At 39.2% G+C, this 27,094-nt stretch overlaps 1 protein-coding gene across 1 annotated transcript in view; it reads right to left on the reverse strand.

Moving 5' to 3' along the window:
* FRMPD4 (FERM and PDZ domain containing 4) overlaps window positions 1-18,059 on the reverse strand; it is a 765,281-nt gene extending 747,222 nt beyond the window's left edge. Inside the window, exons 1-2 of the mRNA XM_081566626.1 lie at window positions 17,813-18,059; window positions 13,999-14,122 (exon numbers count right to left, since the gene is read on the reverse strand). Coding sequence (XP_081422752.1) covers window positions 13,999-14,047 — 49 coding nt within the window. The 5' untranslated portion in view covers window positions 14,048-14,122; window positions 17,813-18,059. The remainder of the gene's footprint in view (window positions 1-13,998; window positions 14,123-17,812) is intronic.
* Between the last annotated feature and the right edge of the window lie 9,035 nt (window positions 18,060-27,094).

Consider the following 27,094-nt stretch of genomic DNA (forward strand, 5'->3'; position numbering starts at 1 on the left):
ACAAGGGCAAATATGAAAGACACCTCACATGTTGCTATCCTCAAATACCTTACATTTGAGGATTGGAGAGAGATGATAAATGTCCAAGAGCAGCAGATTTGAAAGATTTCAATTCATATTTTCATTGTATATGTTTTTACATAAAGTTGAATTGCTTTGCTTAGTTTAAAAAACTAAAGGTACACTTTGAGTGACTTTAAAATTACGAACATAATCATCTTTCCTGACTAGCCAATAGAAAGCCAATAGAAAAAGACTATATTCTATTGCCTAGTCAAAAAGAAGTAAGATTACTATTTGAGAGTTGAGAAAATAATTTTATACTCTTCTAAAGGAAGGTGTTGAGAATTATTTAGAGTTGTTCAGATACAATCCTTAATTTTGGGTCTGACATTCAAGGCTTCTGTCATCTCTTTCCAACCTTCCTTTCTGGTCCTGCCTCTCTTCTGCTTTTACGCATACGTTCCGTGCTAATTACACTAAAGAAAACAATGAGTGCCCTGTAATTTTCCATCCCCAGACATTTGGGTTTCTTCTCTTCCTTCCCATTAGAACACCAATTCCCTTCTTCCTGACCAAAATCAATTCTTCCCCAAACACCAGTTTCACAGCCCATCTCCTATGATGCATTTCACTTTCTCCAGGAGAATTAATCTCCCCCTTGGGTATTTATAAAAGACATGGTGTATGCATGTGTGCTCAGTTGTGTCCGACCCTATGTGACCCCATGGACTGTAGCCCACCAGGCTCCTCTGTCCATGGGATTTCCCAGGCAAGAATACTGGAGAGGGTTGCCATTTCCTTCTCCAGGGGATCTTCCTGATCCAGGGATCAAACCCACATCTCCTGTGTCTGCTGCATTGGCAGGCAGGTTTTTTACCAATGCGCCACCTGGGAAGCCCAAAGGACATGGTACCTCTGTAAAAGCAGCTATCACACTCTGCCTTCCATTGTAGGGACGTGTGCTCAATTTGCTAAACTCACTGATTGTCCTAATACGGTTTTTGCAGGTACTTTAGGATTTTCTATATAGCTGATCTGCAAATGAAATTAGTTTTACTTCTTCCCTTTCGAAACCTTATCCCCACATCCCCCACCCCCGCCTTGCTTTAATGCACTGGTTAGAACCTTCAGTATAATTTTGAATGGAAGTTGTAAGAGTGGAAATCCTTGCCTGTTCCTGACCTTATGGGGAGAGCATTCTTCAGTAGTACAAAGAATTGATAAACCAAACTATATGAAAATTCAAAACACATGTTCTTCAACAGTGTATGGGGTAGGGAAAACATTTTTGTGTTTCTGAATAAATTTTGCTGAAAACTTGGGATCCTGAGCTAAAAGCAATCCTTGGGACAGTAATTTAAAACTAGGTACACACCGAGAGAACTCCAGAGAGATGGACCTAACTCTAGGGGTATATGTTTACATTTCAAGGGAAAATGAGGCTCAGGGCCTTAGAGAGCCAGAGACATTCAGGTTTATGTGGTCCTTGAAAAGATTTAACTACATTCCAAAAGATTAGAGTAAGAACCCAGGATTCTTCCATCCTATATCTGAGGAGCAAAAGTTGAAAAGAGGGGGATGCAGCTGCCTCTTTCTCTTGTACACAAGCAGAGAAAATCCATTTTTCTCCATTCCTCACCTATGGATTATCTGGCCCCTCACATAAGAGGTTTTTCCATCTGACTTTCATTCTGATGCCCCAGGGATAAGGCCTGGGGCAAGGGGGCCAATGTAGTGATTATTAGACAAGTAACACTAACGACAGTCTGTCTCTGATTCAGAAAGCCTCATGAACACATTAAGGATAAAATTAAAGAAAATGAATATTAAGAATGCAACAAAAAGACACTGGGCTTTGATTTCTGTCTCTCTTGTGGTAGGAGGCTGTAAAGAAAAGGTCTGAGAAATGGCACACACCCTTAGGTCAAAAAAAGTTTTTGTGCTCATTTACCTGCCAATTTTCTCATTTTTTTCTTTTATTGTGGTAAAATATACATAACATAAAACTTACTATTTAAAGCCACTTCTCAGTTTACAATTCAGTGACACTAAGTACACTCGCAATGTGCAACCAGCACTACTATCCATTTCTAGAACTTTTTCATCATCCACCAAAGAAACTCTGTACCCAATCAACAATAATTCTCCATCACTCCCTCCCCCAGCCCCTGGCAATCACCATTATACTTTCTGTCTCTATGAATTGGCCTATTCTAGGTATCTCGTATAAGTAAAACAATACAGTATTTGTTCTTTGGTCTTTGGCTTATTTCACTTAACACAATGTTTTCAAAGTTCATCCATGTTGTAAGATGTATGAGAATTTCATTCCTTCTTATGGATGAATATATCCCACTGTATGGATAGACTACATTTTACTTATCAGTTCATCTGCTGATGGACACATGGGTTGTTTCCACCTTTTGGATATTGTGACTAACACTGTGAGTCTCTGCTTTCAGTTCTTTTGAATATATACCTAGGAATGGAATTGCTGGATCACATGGTATTTCTATGTTGAACTTTTTAAGGAACTACCAAACTATCTCACACAGCAGCTACACCATTTTTCATTCCCACCAGCAATGCACAAGGGTTCCAACATCCTCACCAACACTTGTTATTTTACAGTTTCCTTCACTTTTATACTTTTGTAAGCTGTTCAGTAATTTTAAGCTTTTAAAAAACTTTTTTATCTGGAGAATTGGTCTCAATAACTGACCCTGCCACTCTCAGAAGCAGGAGACCTTTTACTTTTTTTTTTTAAACAAATTTCCATGACAATATCACACACAGTTGGTACAATAAATCTCAAAGTAATCTCACTGGCTTTACAGCATCTGGGGAAACTTTTGATAGAATGCTAACAAGTACATTTTTAGATTTACATTAAAATATGTTATTTTCAATTCCTATGCTTATTTTTAGTACTTCTCCTTAAACAGATTTCTGCCCTTCTCATTTGGTTGACATGGTGTTAACATGAAATGAACATGTTAAATCTAAAAATAAATCATCCACAGAATAAATTATTTAAAGTTAAAACTACCCTTTGAAGAGCAGCCTCCTTGGTGTTTTGTAAAAATGTTTTTCTCCAGTAACAATAAAAGCTGACTTTAATGAAAATTGAAGAAATGTCGACACTACTTTCCTGTTATCTATACACTGTCATTTATTTTTCTATTTTCTGTTGTTTTATCTGTAAAAGAGTAAGGAAAATACCACACAGCTTGCTGGGAATAAGAACAATCTTTTTCAACTTTGAACTTATAGTTAGAAATAACTGACAGAGAATGAGATTTTATCCTTCCTGCATAAAGAAAAGGAAATGTTATTAAAAACATAAATTGATTACAGCCTTTTGAAATTGAAGGGGAAATTTTCTTCCCAAACTCTTTCTCTCAATCTAAATGCTCCCAGTAATATCGTTCAAGGCTCAGATAAGTCGGTTATTAAGTAAATTAGCTTTGAATATACAAGTGGTATTCAAAAACCTGTCTAACCATGAAAGATTTAAGTAAGTTCAATTGTACCTGCAATGAAAAATGAGGAAAAGATTATAAAAGCTCATTACTTAGAATTCACATAGCAATTCATGTTTTCTATGCATCCATAATCAGATGCAAGTCATTGCTCAAAAAGGATCTGCATTTTTTGTTGGGCGCCCTTCTCCATAAAACTCATAATGGCAGAATTTCCTATTTCCATCCATCTTCCTTCCCATCATTCATTCAATGTCTACTGAGTACCAAGAGTGACCTAGGCATTGTGTTAGGCAGTAGGGCTAGAGAAATGAATAACGTCTGGGTAATTGTGACTTCAGCATTCCCTCCCTTCAGTGTTTGAGACTGCTGGCTGTAGTTTTGCTTCCCTGCCTGAGACCTTCAAATCAGTAATTCCTCATCTACCACCCCACATCCATCTGCTGTTTGGTTCCTGACCTGGCTTTGGCAGTGGCGGTGGTCTAGTCACTAAGTCGTGTCCGATTCTTGCAACCCCATGGACTGTAGCCTGTCAGGCTCCTCTGTCCATGGGATTCTCCAGGGAAGAACACTGGAGTGGATTGCCATTTCCTTTATCCCTGGGCACTGCTATTTAAGTGGGCTAAATAGCACTCCTTCCACATGCTGCATCTTGCAAGCCAGTCTCAGTCACCCTACACCTTCTCTCCAGCTCTGAAATTCTGTCTAGCTGTAATGCCCAATGTTCCCAATGAAAGCTGGGATTCAGGATGACAGATAAAACTTAGGACTCCCATTATATTTGAATTTCAAATAAACAATGAATTTTTTAGTATAAATATATCCCACACAATACTTCAAATGGGATATACTCATACTAAACAATTATCTGATATTATCTGAAATTCAGATGTAACCTGGAATCCTGTATTTTTACTTGCTTAATCTTGCAACCCTAGTCACAACAAATAAAATACATTCCTCAAGAAACTGACCACTGTGAATTAACATGCATGCTACCAGAGGAATCACAGCAGAACTTGCTTGGGACTGGTTCTAGGTTGAGTTCCCCTGGAAGCAGAGCCTAAGACAAGAATCTGAATGCAAGCGGTTTATTGGGAGGTGACATAAAAGAGGGCAGGGAAGGAATCCAAACAGTGTGCATTAACCAACAAGTTACTGCTATGGATAAGTGAGAACCCACTTGAGAGATGTGTCCCCCAGGAGACAGAAATGCTGTGATATTGTTCGTCAGCTCATGTTTGGCATTAGTTAAGGATCACTCCTGGGGATTTTAACTCCCCTGCATTTCCAGCCAAGTATGTCTGGGCAGCCAGCTAAAAGCCTCTGGCAGAGAGTGATAGGTGCTTGCAGCAAAGCCAGCAGAGATGGTGAGTGCCAAGCAGACAGGAATAGGCACTGCCGTGACAGCATCTGCCACAGTGATATCTCTGGATGGTGAGCCCCGTATAAACTGAGTTAATTTGGGAATCAAACCTAAGTCCAAAAATCGCAGCAAGTAAGAATTGGGAAAGACCTCAAAGATAATCTAGTCTAATTCCTTACTTCACAGATCAGGACGTTGAGTTTCTTATCCAAAGGAAAGAGTTACCTTTTGGCAGGTCCAAGATGCTGTTTCTATTACTGTAGGTCACCATCAAAGAGTGATAAATGAGTTGCAAAGAATTTTCACGTTTCATGACCTGGATCCTACCATTTCACACCCAAAGGAGAAGAAGCTCTTTGAGCTTGGTCAGAAGTGGGGTGTTGAGCAAGGACCAAAGTGATCTGGGTATTATGTAGACTCAGAGGGTCCCCCTCACTGTGAACTGAGAAGCCACCCTCCTGCTTGGATCTGGGAAATAGAGTAGGGTGTGAATTAGGAATCAGTCCCCTTGTATGCAGAGGTCACCCTGTCCTAGAGCCAGGTCACTACCCTTTTTCTGTTTCCCACCCATTCAATACTTTGGCCACCTCATGCAAAGATCTGACTCATTGGAAAAGACCCCAAAGCTGGAAAAGATTGAGGGCAGAAGGGGGCAACAGAGGAGAAGACAGTCGGATGGCATCCTCAACCCAATGGACATGAGTTTGAGCAAACTCTGGGAGATGGTGAAGGACAGGGAAGCCTGGTGTGCTGCAGTCCATGGGGTCGCAGAGTCAGACATGACTTAGCAACTGAAGAACAACAACAACAATGCTCAAGTCAACAAGATGCTTGGTCTTCCCCAGATCACACCAAGATCTCATATAATGAAAGTTGCCTGAGGCAAGATGGAACTTATCCAGGAGTGCCAGCTTAGGCTCACCTCTTTACTCCATCATCTCAGTATTCCTTCAGAGTGGTCCCATAGAAACTTTAGGGGTGGACAGAATTCTTGTTCTGATTCCCTCCCAAATTTGGGGTGAAAATTGAGTGGAATCATGGTATGAAATCTCTAAATTTCTATAGGCTTGCAATCTACAAAAGATAACATAAAATAGATATTCCAGCTCCTGGCACAGAACTGCCACATAGTAGATGCTCAGTTAATGTTTAATGAATGAGTGATAGAGTCCTTGAATTGCAACTTAATGCTTACTCTCACTGAAAAATAAATGCATTCCACTTGTTGCTCAGTTTGCTAGGAACCCTTGACTATATGATTTGATGGTGATGTTCATATTCCATGGCCTGGGATAGAGGGTGTAACCAATAGTATTATGAGTAGTTAAGGAAGAGGATGGCAAGTATCAGAAAAAGTACCCAATGCAAACTTTATGACCTGAATTAAATTTTGACAGATCTGTCTTTGGAAAGTATCCATGAGGCTTTAATTTATTTAAGCACTTATAATTTAAACCAAAACAAGAAAACCAACCAAGATAATGTAATTGATTCTAACTTAGAATTTTTCTCCTGCCATATGTAGCTACTAATAATTTTTTTCTTATCTGGTCCATAAATGACCTCACAGTAGGTCAAGGAAATTTGACTGGGATCTAATGTCATATTTAACATTATTTTTCACTTCTTAACTCAATATGCCAGACCTACACTTAAAGCATTACAGATTGTAAGTGAAGCCACTTATCAGAGTCACTTTACAAAGTCTTTACTCTTACTTTAGTAAAGCTGTTGGGGAAAGCAGTGAGATAGTAGCAAGCAAGATAATAACTCTCTTCTCTAAGCACTAAACAGCAAACCATAGAAACGAACTCAACCTGCAATGCTCTGTATGTCTTCAAGATATCTGTGGTAAAATCTTTATGTCTATTTAATGAGAACTTTTACTTCTTGAAATCAAATGTTTTCTAAGAAGACAATGAGTATAACCTTACGTCTGTATCACTCTGAGTTTTCTTTAGGGACATAGTGTCTTTTTAATCTTTTTTTATTTTTAATTGGAGGATAACTGCTTTACAATATCATACTGGCTTCTGCCATACAATGTGAATCAGCCATAATGGACACAGTGTCTTAAATTCTAGGGAATTCAGACATGAGCTCTGAAAAGGATCTTGCACACCACTGAGTCCACTGAATTCATTTTACAAATGATACAATCAATGCCCAAAGAAGTTAAGTAATGTTTTCCAGCCCAGGGATCAGCAAACTTTCACTGTAAAGGACCAGATAGTAAATATTTTAGGCTTTGTGGGTCCTATGGTCTCTGCCACACCTACTCAGCTCTCTCACTGTAGTATGAAAGGCAACGTGGTTGGCCCTCCATATTCATGGATTCTACATCCACGGATTCAACCAATCACAGATCTAAAATATTCACAGACAAAAAAATTCCAGAAAGTTCCAAAAAGCAAAACTTGAATTTACTGCACACTGGCAATTATTTACATAGCATTTACATTGCATTTACAACTATTTACATATCATTTACATTGTATTAGGTATTATAAGTAATCTAGAGATGATTTAAAGTATATGGGAGGATGTGTGTATATGATATACAAATATGACACAATTTTACATAAGGGACTTGAACATCCTCAGATCTTCATATCCACGGGGGTCTTGGACCTAATCCCCCAAGGATACCGAGGGATGACTGTACTTTGACAAATGAGCATGGCTGTGTTCCAATAAAACTTTTATTTACAAAAACTAGTGGGAGCTCGGACTTGGCCTCTAGGCAGTAGTTTGCCAAACCCTGACCTAGACTGCACAGCTGAATAATGTCATAGCCAGGCCAGACTCAGCTTATATAACTGTCTATGTTTATTTATTTAGTCATCTAACTAATAGCTATTAAGAGTATACCGAGTGCCAGACATGAGGCAGAATAGCAGGGCACTCTGGTACAGTTGAATAACCCCAAGTTCAGACTGCAATATTTTGTCTACAGGGATAAAATTTAGCAGTCTCTACTAATTGTGTCTCAAGAAAACATCTTCATTTGGAGATCAAATTTTTGATCATTGAAACTATGAGACACAAAAATTTGATCTCCTTTAGAGCTAACAGCATAATACACCTGCAGTTGTAAGTCTCTGTTCTCAAATGCATAGATGGCCTGATAATTTTATTCCCAGAAACAAGCCATCAGAATTTCCACGATCAGCACCCCTACCCTCCTGCTGGATCATGAGCATTTCTTCCAGTGAGTTTTCACAGAATTTGGCTCACCCTACAACCAACTCCTCCTTTCTAATACAGAGTCTTGCCAAAGGATATCATGGGGAGGAACCAGTTTCATAAACCAATGATCCAAAGGCACTGGTTCAAGTGAAGCAGAGGACAGGAGAAATGTTTTGAATCTTTCCACAAATATTTACAAGTCCCAACAACATTCTGGGCATACTGGGTTGAACTGTAAAGACAAAATCCCTTTCTAGAGGGGCTTAAAGTAGAGTTTGGAGGACATTAAACAGTGAAAAGTCCTATGAAAATAAATAAATGAAAGTAATTGAATGCAGAGGGATGGGGGCTGTGGAGAGAGAGAGAAGGGGGCTATATAATACACAGTGATCAGGGAAGGTCTTTTTAAGAGGGTATCATTTGGGATAAATGCTACATGGTGACAAGAAGCCAGCCTCATAAAGATCATGGTAATAAGAACTGATTCTTAATGCACTGAGCTCAAACGTCCTGAGGCAGAAACTTGCTTGGTGTGAGTTCAGTGTGGTTAGACTAGAGAAAGTAGGTAAGCACAAGAATAGTGTGAGATGATGTCAGCATGGGGTGCAGCGGTGTGCAACCCCTGGCCACTGTACCCATGAGTCAATGTCTACAAAGTAGGGTACATGTTCCATAGGGCAGGACCCCAGACCATTCACTGGGATGAGGGATAAAGAAATCAGCATTTTTATTTGAATATATTTCTATCTCAAATAACAGGAAAGGAATTAAGCTTTGCTACTAGGTCATATAAAGACTGCCACTGGTGCTCTCTCTTAGTCAGGATGTCTGAATGTCATGAACCAGGTATGTTACTGGAAACTTTCCGAAGGAAAAGAGTTTTCAAAGGGTCTGCAGGACACCTGCAATGTTTTTGTCCTGCTGCAGTTGATGTGTGCCTTAAGTGAATTTAGATTATATTCTTCAGCTGTAACTAAATGAAATAAATACATGAATGCTTAAAAAGCTCTGTGCAAAGGAATCAAGCACTGAAAATAAGTCAAATAATAAGAAAATGGTACAGTTTACATTGTTTCTCCTTTCCCTAGTATAACTTCTTTAATAGCAACAACTCCTGGGTAAAAACAATAATGATCTAATTCAATACTTTCAAGTGTTTGCATGCCACATTTCACATCATGGTTCAGTATTTAGATATGTATATAGAGTCCTGTAAGTATACACAGATACATAGATATAGGTATATAAGTGAAATAAGAGTGTATCAAAACAATACTTATTAGTAATAGACTCTGATATTTTATCGTCTGTTTTTTTTAAATGTTTTATTAATAATAAGAGATAGTTATTATTAATATTATAATCTACCAATAGGTTGCAATATGCAGTTTGAAAAATGAGGAGAAATCAGCCACACAAAATTGAGTTGAGACTATCTAAATATGGATTGACCTCCATTACTGTTAACCATCAATCTCACCACAAAAGTATATTTTTCCCTTTAGAAGTTGGCTAATGGTAGCAATGAAGTCATCAAAATTCACAAAATATTTTAAAAACTAGCATGCATGCAAACACCCAGGCCACAAAACAAACCACTACCATATTTTTCAGTACTATTAAAACAATGAGACAATACTTATATATCACTTAACAAAATCTTACTAAACTTAAAAGTCTCTCTAAATATATATATATATATATATATATATATATATATATATAAAATCTGTAAACATATACAGACATATAAAGACACAGGCATATATAGATAGTCTTACCATTTTTTTTGGCTGAGGTGATATATAAACATTAAATAAGTTTGGAGATCACCATTATAGCTCACAGAATTTGTCTGCCCTGGACCTTCATTATCCATCTGAGGACCTTCAGGACTCTAGAATTTGTCTGCCCTGGACCTTCATTATCCATCTGAGGACCTTCAGGACTCTAGAACTGAAAACTGTGATTTTCCACCTTGTTTCTCCTACTATTGCCTAAACTCAGTGTTTGCGTCCTTTATTACCTGAACTACTAGCCTGGAACATGTACCCACACTGTGAAATCCTTTTCCCCAAAGCAAGTAATTGATGGACATAAGACATCTAAAGAGTAGGCCACATAGTAGTTATTCTCATGCCAGACCCTTGTATGATTTGCCTTGTTTTGATTCAACTTACTCTACAATCTGGATATCCTTTTAGAAAAATCAAATGTGTGAAAGGATTTGTTGTATCCCAATCAACACTCAGTTTATCAGTTACATAATTTACTCTGCTGCTGCTGCTGCTGCTAAGTCGCTTCAGTCGTGTCCGACTCTGTGTGACCCCATAGACGGCAGCCCACCAGGCTCTGCCATCCCTGGGATTCTCCAAGCAAGAACACTGGAGTGGGTTGCCATTTCCTTCTCCAATGCATGAAAGTGAAAAGTGAAAGTGAAGTCGCTCAGTCGTGTCCGACTCTTAGCGATCCCATGGACTGCAGCCTACCAGGCTCCTCTGTCCATGGGATTTTCCAGGCAAGAGTACTGGAGTGGGTTGCCACTCTAGTTAGAACTATATTTGGAGAGAGATAAACAAGTCTAGTCATATTAGATATATGAACCTCAGCCAATGTCTTAGCCTTTCTAGACCTGTTTCCATATTCATAAAATGGTAAAAATACATACCTCTAATTAATCCTACTACAGGGATCCCCTGCTTTTCAAAAGTTTGCTTTACACTACAATGGTACTTGTTTTCACTAACTTAAAGAAATATGAAGATTTCTGCTTTTACAAAAAAAAAAAAAGCCAAAAAGTGAAAACAGTGCTCAGCATTTGCTTTGTAGCAGCCCTTAGAGAGGCAGCATGAATCCCAAGCTGTGAGAGTGGTACCACCAACCTCCTTCCTCAGGAACTACACTCAGCACCTCAGCATCAAGCCAACACAGCCTTGAACTACGTCTCTGAGCATCTGTGCTTTATCTTATTTTGTGCATGCATTAGCAAGATGTGTCCTAAGGTAACTGCCTCTTCACTTTACATCATTTCAGCTTATGAAAAGTTTCATAGGAACACTTGACTTTTGGATAGTGGGAAAACCAGCATAAGGATTAATAAGAAAATCTATAGAATGTACTTTATTTAGCACATTGTTCAGTGTAGAATGAGTACTCCATAAATTGTGGCTATCATTTTCTTGTGGAGATTCAGTTCTGTGTAGCATATCTTTATATGGTGTATACAACTGTCATAGATGTGCTTTAAAAAAAAGTCATACTTTTCCTCTAAGATCAGGAACAAAACAAAGATACCCACTCTTGCCACTTTTATTCAACATAGTATGGGAAGTCCTAGCCAGAGAAATTAGACAAGTGAAAGAAATAAAGGGCATCCAAATTGGAAAGGAAGAAATAAAACTATCACTATTTGCAGATGACATATGTAGAAAACCTAAAGACTTCATCAAAAAAAACTGTTAGAAATAATAAATGAATTCAGTAAAGCTTCAGGATATAAAATTAATACACAAAAATCTATTGTGTTTTTATACACTAATAACAAAATATCAGAAAGAGAAGTTAAGAAAAGAATCCCACTTACAATTGCATCAAAAAGAATAAAATACCTGGGAATAAATTTAACCAAGGAGGTAAAAATCCTCTATATTGAAAACTACAAAACAATAATCAAAGAAATTGAAGAAGACACAAATAAATAGAAAGACAATCCATGTTCATTAATTAGAACAATTAATATTGTTAAAATGTCCATACCAACCCAAAGCAGTAGGCAGATTCGATGCAATCTCTATCAAAAGTCCAATGGCATTTTCCACAGAAATAAACAATCCTTAAATTTGAATGAAAGCACAAAAGATCCTAATAGCCAAAGCAATCCTGAGAAAGGAACACAAAACTGGAGGTATCATGCTCTCTGATTTCAAACTATATTACAAAATTATAGAAGTAAAAAAGTATGGTTTTGGCATAAAACAGACACATACATAAATGGGACAGAAAATAGACCACAGAAGTAAATCCACACATAATGGTCAATTAATTTATGATAAAGGAGCCAAGAATATACAGTGGGGAAAGGAGAGTCTCTTCAATAAACGGTACTGGGAGAACTGGACAGCCACATGCAAAAGAATGAAACTTGACCACTATCTTACACTGCAAACAAAAATTAACTCAAAATGAATTAAGACCTGAACATAAGACCTGAAATCATAAAATTCCTAGAAGAAAACATAAGCAGTAAGTTCTTTAACATAGGTCTCAGCTATGATTTTTTGACACAAAAAAGTGAAAGCAACAAAAGCAAAAATAAACAAGTGGGACTATATCAAACAGAAAAGCTCTCCACAGCAAAGGAAACCATCAACAAAATGCAAAGGCAACCTACAGAATGGGAGAAAATATATGTAAGACATATGTAAGGGGCTGATATCCAAAATACATAAAGAAGTCATACAACTCAATGGAAAGAAAAAAGCAATCCAATTTAAAAATGGGCAGAATATCTGAATAGACATTTTTCCAAAGAAGACATGAAGATGGCCAACAGTTACATGAAAAGATGCTCAACATCATTAATCATCAGAGAAATGCAAACCTAACCACAATGAGGTATTACCTCACAACTGTTAGAATAGCTGTTATCAAAAAGATAAGAAACAAGTGTTGGTGAGGAGGTGTAGAAAAGGGAACTCCTGTATACTGTTGGTGGGAATGTAAACTGTTGGTGGTGTAGCCACTATGGGAAGAAGTATGGAGGTTCCTAAAGTTTAAAAATAGAACTATCATACAATCCAGAAATTCCATTTCTGATATTTACCCAAAGAAAAGTGTCCATCAATGAGTGAATGGATAAAGAAACTGGAGTATAAATAGACAATGGAATACTATTTGGCCATAAAAAAGAATGAAATCTTGCCATTTGTAACAACTCAGATGGACCTTGAGGGCAATAAGTTGAAAAAAAAATGAAGGAGAGAAACAAACAAATATGTCCATCTATATGTACATAAGGTATGAATTTAAATAAATACATATATATGTTATACACATACAGCTTTGAATATTTTGAGTGTATTATATAATACATATAATATATAATACACATACACGCACAAAATTCTAAAGTCTTGAGTCGTCGTAGTGAGTGCAATTCCCAGCCAGGTACGTGGGAGATTTCATCCTCTGGCACTCTGGCAGAGGGAAAGGCAGCAAGGAAGCAGAGAAGGGGCAGCAAGCACAGGGGTTGGGAAGGATGAAAACCAGATGAGGATGACATCCTGGAAGGCCAGAGGAAGCAGGGAAGGTGTGGCAGATGACAGGACAAGTATGCTGGGGCACGTGGCTCCCCTCTTCTCTCTAACAGAGGTTCAGAGTGGGAAGCCCAGGAGACTTTGGTGGAGAGAGTCAGATGGGCTGACTGGTCACCTGTGACTCAGGGCTGTAGCCTCATATCTCCCTAGCACACAGATTTGTACACTGCCAATGTTCCATCCTGCAGAATAATACAGCAAACAGCTCTTCTTCCCAACGCCAATTACCACAGGAGTGAGGGTGGCATATCTTGCCAAGCTAGTGTAACACAGTATTCAGGCCAGGTGGCCCTCAGATGGCCAGACATTCACTGTGGGTGACTGGGAAGAGGCAAGGACTGGGAAGAATCTCGAGAGGAGTTCAAATACAGGAAGCATTGGTCATTGGTCATATTGCTGGCAAAATCCAGACTAGCCTGGCAGCCTGGCCCATCTCCCCACACCCTTGCCATTCTTCTTCGTTGTCAAGAGAAAAAAATCAAGTCACATATTTTTATGTTCACAAATAAGAAAATAATACCATCCCAATGATGTTTGCAAGAAAATGAAAACAATCTTTCCATCAGATCAGCACTGCTGTCTTGGTCACTTTCTGTTTCCACAGACACTAGGTCAACTTTGAAAATGATTAATAAACATTCACCTGTATTTTCCAAAGATGAAGTGGAAGGGCAGGGTTTGGAATCTTGCATTTTATTTTCCACTCTCTGGATAAAGTGAGGTTATGAAGCCACTTATTTTTTTCTCTTGGTCTCATTTCCATCCACCTATAAGACAAATGATATCACGTTTGACTATCTTCTTTGCACAAAACATATTATGCATTTTTAAAGAACAGTGTGATTCACTCAGTTTTACTCACTGGTAAAAATCCTTCTTTCGGGAATGTCACAGATGGATGTTCTTCAGACTTTTCTACCTCTACCAACCTCAATTTAAATAATGATTAACTCTGTGAAACTACTGAGGACAATGAATTATAAGGTTTCTTTCACATTTTTCTGCACAAGAGTAAACATTTACCAGAGAAAAAGCCATTTTACTATAAGCAGAAGTCAATATTGCCAACAACATCAAAGAGCAATAAGGTCAATAGGAAGTGTCCATTAAATCCCTTCCAATTTTGGAACGCATCTTTGTGCCAGGGGATTAGAAGATGAGTGAAAGTCTTCGTGGATAAATGAGGTACCAATTTTCTAGAATAATCCCAGAGCAACAAAAGAATGACAGGATAGTTTTACATATAAAGACAAGAGGCCTGACTGCTGTTGCATTTGCTAAATAACCCCCCAGTCACTCAGAAGAAAGCATGAGTTTTCTCCAAAGAATACTAAAAGCTCCTATTCTCCAATAGTGCAAGCAAATCAAAACCACTGGCCATTTCCCCCTTCCCTCCTACTTATCCTGTTCAAAGTCTTGGCTTACTCTCAGGACTGCTCTAGATCCTCTAGGTGGTTTCCTGTGTTCTTGCCCCTCAGTGTGCCTGGCCATCCTTTTAGTGCTGCCAATGCAATGTTCTTCAAGTGCCCTCAGTCAGCACCCAGGTTCCTCTTGCTCCCACATCCCTTCACTCCTGTTAACTATCTGATCAGTCTTCATTTATTTATTGCACGTATTCCCAGTGTAAATTATTTTCACAGATGCATATAAGTGTGTGACTTGCCAAGGCCGCAGCGTGTGTGGGAATCCAGTTCTCCCTTCCTCTGCTTCTGCCTGTCAGACTATTGTCTCTAGTTAGCACCTGCAGCAAAGTCACAGCCTAAACTTGTGACAGTACCATGATAGCCAAGGCAAACAACGGCAAGGTCCTAAACATAGAATTATTTCAATGCAAGACAAGGCGTAACACAAAGCTGAGGAACAGGCAAACAAAGCACATGCTTTAACATATGTCTTCATGAATATTAAACTGAGTTAGTTTCTGGGTGGCAAAGAGTTGTTTCACAAATTATACAAAGAAGGAGCACTGTAAATTAAGAACTTGTATGGCCATGTCATAATGCCTGATAAAATGTATTAAAAGTATACTGAGGAGAAAAAAATTAACAGAGAAAAGAATTTTTAAGTTGTTTTTCTCAAACACTTAAGACATCAGTTCTGAGTCTGAAGCACTGAACTAGAGGCAGAAACTATTTATATTATTCATTATTTTGAGTTTACATGTAATTAACTAGAGTTCAAATAGTATTTTCTTTAGTCATATATTACATATACAACTTTAATCATACTTTACAACTGAACTATGAAATAAACTGCATCATCATTCTTGTAATAAGTCAAAAATTTTGTGACTCACCTCCTACAAACACCCAGGGTAACTCAGGGAGTGCTACAGACCTCCATAGTTTTCACCAGTTTCACCAGAGTCTCCTCAGATATCCATGAAATCGAAACAAAAGCAGTGTGTTCACCATACAAACACCTCTTCAAGACAATCTCCCTAGCCATGCACCTCCAACCAGGTTACTATCCTTAAAAACTTTGAGTTGGTCTTGGTCCCTTGTCTAAGATGTAGAAGTCAAGATGAGATTAAATGTACAAGGATTTTATTAGTGAAAATAGAAATATAGATGAGGCGAGGCAAGGCTAAGAGAGCTGATGTACCCACCTTCTTATGGAGGGAAGCAAACCAGACTTCCTTAATGTATAAGTAAAGGTTCAGCAAAACCATCTGGGAGTTCTTGAGTCAAGGTCAACTGACAAAGGAGTTTGTGTTTCCTGGAACAGCATGACTTATTGTCTTCAACCTGCTCAGTCACAGTTGGGGAGCAGCCTCTGGGAAGCAAGATCCACAGAGGATTTGAACTGTAGGAGCGGGGGCCCTGGGACAACTGTTCCACAGTATAGGAAGGTCTACAAGGTGCAGTCCCAGGGCTTAACGTACCACTACTACACAGAAATTCAAGTTTGTACCTATAAAATAAATCTTGTGCCTCAAATTTTCACTGATCGCCCCCTAACTCACCTGCAAACAATTTCTAGTATTTTGTTTTAGATACCTTTTTAGTAATTTAAGTACCATTTTCAACTGCCTATGAGCCCCACAGGTGACCAAAATGCTTTCCCTCATGTTATTTCCTCCTTCTAATACTTTCTTCATCTCAAATCCTCTTTTTAAGATCCTACCCACTCTATAAGGTCCATATAAAATGTCAATCAACCACTAAGACTGCCCTTAAAATTCTTGCTCCCACCCCATCTGCTCAACCTCCACTCAAGTTGACAGGTTCCCTCTCCTATCTAGGAACCTTCATGGGATTTCACCTGCTTAGACATGAGCATTTAGAATGTTAAGCACTGACCATCGCTTTAGTTGTTATAAATTTTATCACCATCACAAACCCCTGGAAGGATTGCACATACTTCAAATTTGTATTCCTGTAATATTACACAAAAAATAAATTGAATAAATGAATTAATTAATTAATGAAAGACCAATTCTGGCCTGGTGTATTTCTTAAACAACCCAGGTCTAAAAGTAAAGCTAAAAGACCTTCTTTATATCTGAAGTTCTATGCTTGAGCTGATTTTTTTTAATTTTATAAGATAAACAGAAACTATTAAACCCAAGGGTAGCTCAGTGGTATAGAATCTGCCTGCCAATGCAGGAGACATGGGTTCAATCCCTGGATCAGGAAGATTCCCTGGAGAAGGAAATGGTAACCCACTCCAGTACTCTTGCCTGGGAAATTTCATGGACAAATGAGCCTGGTGGGCTATAGTCCACAGGGTTGCAAAAGAGTCAGATACAACTTAGCCACTAAATAAAAACAACAATATTTATTCTAACATTCGAGGCTAAAAATCCCATAGACCTGGGAAAGGACAGCTGCAGTCATAGAGAAATACACTCAATAAAATAAGCTGACATAGGAAGTTGACCCAATAAATGACTATTTTGTGAAAGGTTTAAATATAGAATCCTCTTAAATTAATTAAACAAGGCCATTAGATGGAGGTGGCGCTAATGCCCTAGAGGCCCACCTAAGCAAACTGAAATCTAAGTTTGTAAATGCCTCAAGGTTACAAGATCAAAATGCTAAGAATGACCAATCAGAAACAGCCAACTAGGCTTGCAGTTACAGCCAATCAATAATTTCCTTATTTTGCTTATGTTTTCTATGTCTTTTTTTTTTTACATAAATTGCAGTGTTTATTGTTATTAATATTAATAGAGGGATGCTGGCTAGGCCATCTGTCAGTATTTTTTACTCTTTTTTTTTTTTATTGTTACTCCCATTTTATTTTTTTTTATGTCTTTTCCCAGGCTCCTGTCAGTGGAATGTCCCTAACCACTCCTGACATGGCACTGCCCGATTCAAACTGATTTTTGCTCAGAGAAACTCTATGAACTTTTAATACGCCTCAATTTACCTTTTAACAGCTCTGGTGTCAGCACAGGGAACCAAAGAAGCCCCGAGAGCCCCCAGGAGCAGTGGGCAAATAGGCAGAGGTACCTGTGAAGTCACTTGACGGGCGGCCCACTCGCTGCCTCCTGAGGTGACGGGAGAGTTCCTCTCAGAGCCCGGACCTTCAGACTTTGAGCGTTTCTTTTCTCAGATTGGGTCCAGAAACTGCTCAGAATCAGACTGGGTCTGACTTAGAAACTGAACTGAGTCCAGGGACAAACTGTGTCCACCTTAAAAACTGTGCCAGGACAGACCAGGTCAGACTTAGAAACCGACAGAGGTCCGATGGCGAACTGGGTCCGGCAAAGAACTAGGTCCGAATTAGAAACAGGACCGGGTCCAGGGACAAACTGGTTCCGACTTAGAAAGTGAAATGGGCCTAGGGACGGACTGGGTCCAACTTATTAAAAGAAACCAGAAACCCTGTCCAGGGCGGACTGGTTTTTGTTTTAATGTTTTCAACTGTGATTAAAAGTCACATAATATAAAACATACTATTTTAACCATATTTAAGAGTACAGTTCAGTGGCATTATGTACATTCACATTGTCGTGCAACTCACCATCAGGACGGACTGGGTTTGACCTAGAAATCGGACTGGGTCTGGTATGAGGCCTCAGGTTAATAAAATGTTGTCTTGAAATCAACCTTACTGGACTTCCCTGCTGGCCCAGGGGTTAAGATCCCCAGTTTCCAATGCAGGGGTGGCAAGGGTTTGATCCCTGGTTGGGGAATGAAGATCCCGCATGCCTTGTGGCACAGCCAAAAAATTTAAAATTAATTAATACAAATTTTTAAAAATGAAGTTAATTTTACCAAAGATAATCTTGAGTTACAGTGGCTGCAGTGGAGAACTTTTAACCACCTGAGATAACCTTATCCAGTTATGAGGTGCCCTAGAGAAAAGGGTCTCATCCAGGCACTCACTACAAAGGGTCAAGAGAGAGTTACTTTTTCTCCTCTATGGTTTCTAGTGACCAGGATGAGACCCACTGGGACTCCCCACTTGCTCGGAATCATGCAGACGGCATTAAGGGGAAACTGGCAGAAGCCTGGTAAAGGGTAACAGTTCTTACCAAGGTCAGCTCTCCCGGATCTGTGGAGCGTGGGTGAGAGAGGAAGGGGAAATTTCACCTTGTCCTTTCCTTTCCAAATTCACAGGGACAGGAAAACACATTGGCTATCGATCCTTTCCTTCCCAGGAATAGCTACTGCCTTCTTGTTTGTCTCATTTTGTGCCCTGAGAACTTAGCTTGGCAACTGTCAGGTTGGGGACCTTAAACATATAGCCAGACAGAAATACTAACTGCTGCCAGCTGTCAGAGGAAGTAAATCCTTCTTTCTTTTGGTTATTCTGGGGAGTGGCTCTGGATCTCCAGAGGGTAGTGTTATTTACGTCCTCTCTGAGAACCTGCCTTGTACCCATAGGGTTGTTGAATGTGCTGAGAATATTTACTCTTCGATCAGATGAAACCTCCTGACAATATACTCAAGAAGTTTCTGTGGATTTTTGTTGTTGTTGTTTGTTTTTTCTAAGTAGCTCTATGGTCAGAAGTTGGCCAAATTGGAACCTGATATTCAGAGCCTGGTAAGAACTATTTTTAGGCCTTCTGCCCAAGCACTATGCACCAAAAGGGAAAGAAAAACATTCTGAAGCCATGGTGGAAGGGTTTATTAAAACATCTCAAAGACATAAGGCTAGAAATTAATGATGTAATCTCTGTTACATAATTTGTCAGTAAGAAAGGTAATTGAAGATGAAGGCTGGCAGTTCAATGTCTCATGAAATTTTCACAAATAATCTAAACAGTGCTGCACTCAATATGTCAGCAAATTTGGAAAACTCAGCAGTGGCCACAGGACTGGAAAAGGTCAGTTTTCATTCCAATCCCAAAGAAAGGCAATGCCAAACAATGCTCAAACTACCACACAATGGAACTCATCTCACATGCTAGCAAAGTAATGCTCAAAATTCTCCAAGACTTCAACAGTACATGAACGAAGAACTTCCAGATGTTCAAGCTGGATTTAGAAAAGGCAGAGGAACCAGAGATCAAATTGCCAACATCCTCTAGATCATCGAAAAAGCAAAAGAGTTACAGAAAAAACATCTACTTCTGCTTTATTGACTATGCCAAAGCCTTAGACTGTGTGGATCACAATAAACTGTGGAAAATTCTTAAAGAGATGGGAGTACCAGACCATCTGACCTGCTTCCTGACAAACCTGTATGCAGGTCAGGAAGCAACAGTTAGAACTGGACATGGAACAACAGACTGGTTCCAAATAGGGAAAGGAGTACATCAAGGCTGTATTTTGTCACCCTGCTTATTTAACTTATATGCAGAGTACATCATGAGAAACAATGGGCTGGATGAAGCACAAGCTGGAGTCAAGATTGCCGGGAGAAATATCAATAACCTCAGATATGCAGATGACACCACCCTTATGGCAGAAAGTGAAGAAGAACTAAAGAGCCTCTTGATGAAAGTGAAAGAGGAGAGTGAAAAAGTTGGCTTAAAACTCAACATTTAGAAAACTAAGATCATGGTATCTGGTCCCATCACTTCATGGCAAATAGATGGGGAAACAGCGGAAACAGTAACAGACTTTATTTTTCTGGGCTCCAAAATCACTGCAGATGGGGATTGCAGCCATGAAATTAAAAGACTCTTGCTCCTTGGAAGAAAAGCTATGACCAACCTAGGGAGCATATTAAAAAGCAGAGACATTACTTTGCCAACAAAGGTCCATCTAGTCAAAGCTATGGTTTTTCCAGTAGTCATGTATGGATGACAGAGTTGGACTATAAAGAAAGCTGAGCACCGAAGAATGGATGCTTTTGAACTGTGGTGTTGGAGGAGACTCTTGAGAGTCCTTTGGACTGCAAGGAGATCCAGCCAGTCCATCCTAAAGGAAATCAGTCCTGAATATTCATTGGAAGGACTGGTGTTGAAGCTCCAATACTTTGGCCACCTAATGTGAAGAACTGACTCATTTGAAAAGACCCTGATGCTGGGCACGACTGAAGGCAGGAAGAGAAGGGGACAACAGAGGATGGGATGGTTGGATGGCATCACAGACTCAATGGACATGAATTTGAGTAAACTCCGGGAGTTGGTGATGGACAGGGAGGCCTGGAGAGCTGCAGTCCATGGTGTCACAAAGAGTTGGACATGCCTGAGTGACTGAAGTAAACTGAATCTAAACAGAATTAAGAACAACTAAATTAAAGAAACAGAAGTAACATAAATGTTTGTAAATGCACTTTTCAACAATAATCATGCTTTATGGTATGTCTACTTAAAAATAGCTTTCACGGCCACTATGGAAAACAGCATGGGGATTCCATAAAAAAGTAAAAACAGAGTCACCATATAACCAGCAATTCTACTCCTCGGCATGTAGCTGAAGAAAGCTCTAATGAGAAAAGATACATGCACCCCAATGTTCATAGCAGCATTATTTACAAATAGCCAAGACATGAAGGCAACCTGTATGTCCACTGACAGATGAATGGCTAAAGAAAATGTGGTACATTTATACAGTGAAATATCACTCAGTCTTAAAAAATGAAATAATGCCAATTGTAGCAACATGGATGAACCTAGAGAGGATCATATTCAATGAAGTAAGTCAGATAGACAAATATCATATGATATTGCTTATACATGGAATCTAAAACATGATACAAATGAAAAGTGAAAGTGGCTCAGTCGTGTCCGACTCTTTAGGACCCCAAGGACTATACAGTCCATGGAATTCTCCAGGCCAGAATACTGGAGTGGGTAGCCTTTCCCTTCTCCAGCGGATCTTTCCAACCCAGGGATCGAACCCACGTCTCCCACAATGCAGGTGGCTTCTTTACCAGCTGAGCCACAAGGGAAGCCCAAGAATACTGGAGTGGGTAGCCTATCCCTCTTCCCAGCCCAGGAATCGAGCCGGGCTCTCCTGCATTGCAGGCAGATTCTTTACCAACTGAGCTATGAGGGAAGCCCTGATACAAATGAACTTATTTACAAAACAGAAATAGACTCACAGAGATAGAAGACAAACTTATGGTTACCAAAGGGTAAAGGGAGGGGAGGCTTTACTCTACGCCAGAAACTAACACAACATTGTAAACCAACTATACTTCAATAAAAACAGTTTCAAAAATATTTTCGGTAACTTAAAACCCTAAAGTTACCTGAGATAAGTTAAATGATGGCTATTAATTGAATATCTAGATCATTTCCAAATAAGATAAAATACTGAAAGATTAATTAATGAACATAAGTTTATTCACTTTTGGTTTTCTTTTGAGGAAAAGAAAGATATTTGGTTCTACTAGTAAATATGTTTTGTGTGCAAAATTGCTAAGAAGAATATACTTCTAGAAACTGTGAAATGTATTTACAAATTTGCCAATCCTCAGAATGCTAATATAACAGACATTCCACACTGCTTACTTCTTAGTTTTCACTAGGAATAAAGGATTCTAAGGGTCAAGAATTTTAATAAATATATGTAAGTAAAACCATTTAGAAATAATAAAGGTGAAAGGAAACAACTGTACCTGTAAACTGAACTGGATCCTGAATTCTTTTAGTTTCCTCAAATATCTGCTACAACACTCCAAACTAGTGTTTCCAGTTTTCTCCCACTCTTCTGATTTGGAATCACTGAGAACAATGACAACCCTTGAACCTCCTTGGAAGGGACGATACCGAGTCCTTCTCACTACCCAGATGGCAGCCAAACTTCAGGGAACTGAACCTGGGTACACATCTCCCACTTAAAAAGGGTTTTTCCAGACCCTTGGAACTGCACACCAGCTGGAGATGTAAAATTGACTAGGGAGGTTCCTCCCCAGAAGCAGATGGCATCTTGAGGGAGACAGCTCTTCCGAGATCATGGATCAAAATCGTCATACCCAATATGAAATCTTTACTCCTTTGCCTTCCTGCTACTTTTATTTTCCCTCTGTTAATGCTGGGAAGACAATGCCCCTTAATTCTGAGCACTATCGAGGCATCTGGGGCTAAGGCCATAGCGACACAACAAAGTCCCAAGACTATCTCGCTAAGGTGGTTTAGATACTATAACTGCTATAGATTACTTGTTGGCTGAACAAGGAGTCTGTGGCATAGCAAATATCTCCTGCTGTACCTGGATCAACACCTCTGGTATTGGAGCAAATGCAATAAATTAATCAAGCCACCTGGCTAAAACCGGTTGATACTCTTTTGGGTACATTCTTTGATGTATTTGATACCAATTGGTTTGACTCATGGAGGCCCTGGTTAAAAAGTATACTTCATGCTCTTGGTACGGATATATAGCCAGCACTGTAGAGTCCCTGGTATGCTGTGTTCTCTCAAAGTTCTCAAACGTGTGTTCACGGCCATCAGCAGTACATCAGATGGTCTACTGCACTTAGAGAGACAAAAAGAAGATGATCATCAAAAATAATTCTCCCATAGACCAGACATCATTACCGATGAGTTTCACAGTGAGACAAGAGCAACTTAAGTCTGTTGGTGCCTGAAAGTGGCTCTAATACTAAATTTTAAGTCAATGTCTCCTGCATGAGAGGATGACCAAAAGGGGGAATAATTTCATTAAAAAGAAAATGGTATTAGAACTGAGGTGGCTTGAATGCCTTGGTAGTCTAGTTAACCAAACAAAATCTAAGCCTGTAAGTTCTTCAAGGTTATTAAATCAAAATGCTATGGACTACCAATCACAAACAGCCAGCTAGGCTTTAACTAATAGCCAATCAATGCTTCCTTTACTTTGCTTTCCTCATTTTCTCTATAAGTCTCCCCCAGAGTTCCTGTTGGTGGAGTACTCCTAATCACTTCCGGTTTGGGGTTTTCCTCTTCCAACTGACTTTTGCTCAAAAAAACTCAAAATGTTTACTATGTCTCAATTTATTGTTCAACAATCTTAATAATAATAACACCTCTTCATCTATCTATCTCCTTTTTCTTGATTTCTTTTTCAGGTATCACTTATCTCAGCTATTGGAGTTCCCTTGTGCCCCAGCGGGTAAAGAATTCGCCTGTAATGCGAGAGACCTGGGTTCGATCCCTGGGTTGGGAAGATCCGCTGGAGAAGGGAAAGGCTACCCACTCCAGTATTCTGGTCTGGAGAATTCCATGGACTGTATAGTCCATGGGGTCGCAAAGAGTCGGACACGACTGAATGACTTTCACTTTCACTCTCTCAGATATCATAGTCAACCTCCCATTTGAACTTGTGACTCTTGTTTCCTTTGTACCAAACACAGATGACATTTGAACACTGTGGGGGTTAGGGGGACTGCACAGTTGAAAATCCAAGTATGACTTTACAGTTGGCCCTCTGTATCCACAGTTCTTTATCTGCAGAATCAAACAACTGCAGATCGTGTAGCACCGTAGTACGTATTTATTGAAAAGAAATCTGGTATAAGTGGACCCACATGGTTCAAACTTGTGTTGTCCAAGAGTCAATTGTATATCCATAATTAACACAAGGAAATAAAATCATTAAATGCTTTTAAGTTGCTTAAGAGTCCCATAGCAGAGATTGAACTGTGACTGGAGTCCCTCAGACAGCAAGGAGATCAAATAAGTCAATCTTAAAAGAAATCAACCCTGAATACTCATTGGAAGGACTGATGCTGAAGCTGAAGCTCCAATATTTTGGTCACCTGACACAAACAGCCAACTCATTTGAAAAGACCCTGATGCTCGGGAAAATTGAGGGCAGAAGGAGAAGAGGGCATCACAGAATGAGATGGCTGGATGACATCACTGATGCAATGGACTTGAACTTGGGCAAACTCCAGGAGATGATGGGGGATAGGGAGGCCTAGCGTGCTGCATTTCATGGGGTCGTGAAGACACAACTGGGCAATTGAACAACAGAGAATGTTGTAAAGTTTTCAATAAAAAACAACCAGCAGTAAAAGATGATTAATCAATCTTCATATCTGAGAATAACCAGGAATTTGAGCTTTATGGAAGCCCCTAAAACTCATCTCACCTTACCTGCAGCAATGAAGGAACCATCTATTCCTAAGTTGGTGCAGGAAGAATCCAACTGACTTATGAAATTGTTATCTCTTTCATGAGTTCACTTGTAATCAGTTTCAAGAACCTCGTAAGATGCTTCCAAGGCAGAAACATTTCTCCAAGACAATTTGTCTCTTTTAAATATCATTAAAGCGTGATTGGCAAGGAGCCCTTAAGGATCAGACATCCAGAGGGAGAAGAACATATTACTAATAGCTAGTCAGGTGCCAACTGGCTCGAAGTTGCCAACTCTCTTTCCTGGGAAAACCAAGGATGTCTAAGCAAAGGGAACTTTGATGATAATCAGGAGACATTCTCTGGCCTCAATATGCTGTTTGGCAGGAGATGAATCAGGATTGCAAATGCCACCTGGGTCATGGTATGGGTTCAATCACACAGTCCAGATACATCCTGGAAGAAGCTGAACTTCAGGCCAAGATTTCATAGAAAATTCTCCAGCAAGAAGTTCTCCTTAGACCCAATCTCCAAAACATGATTAACCCAAATGATAGTAACCACGTGTAGTAAGTTTGCTTAATATTGACAACCAAGAACCATAGCAATCCTTCTAAAAGAAAAAACAATAAACTGAGAAACTCTTCTTTCCAAAATATATGCCCATTGTTGTAGATTGCCAGTGTTCTGGCAGATGTGTTCTTACTTTCATATTGTCCTGAGAAGTGTCTCTGTTGCATTTAATTGATAATTTGACTCATCTAAGTCAACAACAATACTCAGTAATTTGCAAGACAAAAGTTGTTGCTGTTCAGTCGCTACGTTGTGTCCGATTCTTATGCCACCCCATGGATTGCAGCAGGCCAGTCTTCCCTGTCCTTCACCATCTCCCAGAGTTGGCTCAAATTCATGTCCACTGAGTTGATGATGCCATCATCATCTCATTCTCTGTCGTCTCCTTCTCTTCCTGCTCTCAATCTCTGCCAGCATGAAGTGTCCACTCCATCTCAAGATTTTGTCTCAAAGGATCATTCCAAGTTCAAAAAAAAGCAGAAGTGAATATATTTTATAAAACTTGTTTATGTGAAAGCCTGAAATTCCTTTTTAACACTGCAGAAAAAACCTCAAAACACTGCATAATGCTGCACTTTCCTGCTTTATGCTTCCTCTTTTTAGCTATTATCAACTTCATATTGCAGACAATAAAAATTGATGGCCTGGATAATTTTGTCCTTGTCTGTGAGTGTATTTCTTCCCATGTGCCATAAATGAATACTATTTTAATTAAATAAATGTCAAATAGTTCAGTTCAAGCATAGGAATGGCCTTAATAAGTCTCTATTATGTACACAAGTGTTGAAGAACATGGTGAAGAAACAAATAATATTTTCACATCTTCAACTTTATTAAAACCAGGGTAAGAAAAAATGAATTATTTTGACAGCTACATTTTTAAGGATTTCTGCAAGTATATTTGTTTTCTTAATAATCTGTATTATAAATATGCATCATTTTGTTAAGGTTATCTTAGGATAGGAAGAAGGCTTATTTACACAGGGGTATTATAACCTGATTCAAAGTACATTTCACAGAATATTTCTTTTCAGAATCAACTTATTTCCTTCTACAAGAGTCTTCATAGTAAGGATTCTTTTAAGGTACACATGGAATGTTCTATAGGAGAGACTACAGACAGGGCAAACATACTGTCCCCCCAAATTTGAAAAGGCTGAGATCATACAAAATGTGTTCTCACCATAGGCTCTGAAAAAGAACTGAAGTGTAACCCACTTTACTAATGAAGTCTTGTGCCTCCTCCTCCTGACACATAAGTAATTCCCAAACAGAAAGTGTGATTGTGGGGTCCAGATGGCACAAAATGCCTGAATGGGAATATCCCAAGCCCTAACTCACCCATCATCCATGTTTCTGCCCAATGGGCTAGACTCTTATTTTCAGCTAACACCCAGTAAAGAAACAGATTTGCAACCAAAACTAGGACTGTCTCTTTAGGCACACCAGACAAAGATGTTTCACTCACTTCCTTGTGATAAAGAATTAGAAGTTGGTAATGAAATCTCACTGTATATCTGTTAGAGGGGGTTTCTGGTATATATTTATACCTAAGTTACTGTGGGTACACTGCATATAATTCGCATTCCACGTGGTCAGTTTCAATTCAGTTAGCCACTCAGTCATGTCCGACTCTTTGTGACCCCAAGGACTGCAGCACGCCAGGCTTCTGTGTCCATCACTAACTCCCGGAGCTTACTCAAACTCATGTCCATCGATTCGGTGATGTCATTCAACCATCTCATCTACCGTCATCCCC

Source organism: Giraffa tippelskirchi, chromosome X (genome assembly GCF_054371585.1).
Source record: "Giraffa tippelskirchi isolate mGirTip1 chromosome X, T2T-mGirTip1v1.2.pri, whole genome shotgun sequence".
NCBI lineage: Eukaryota > Metazoa > Chordata > Mammalia > Artiodactyla > Giraffidae > Giraffa > Giraffa tippelskirchi.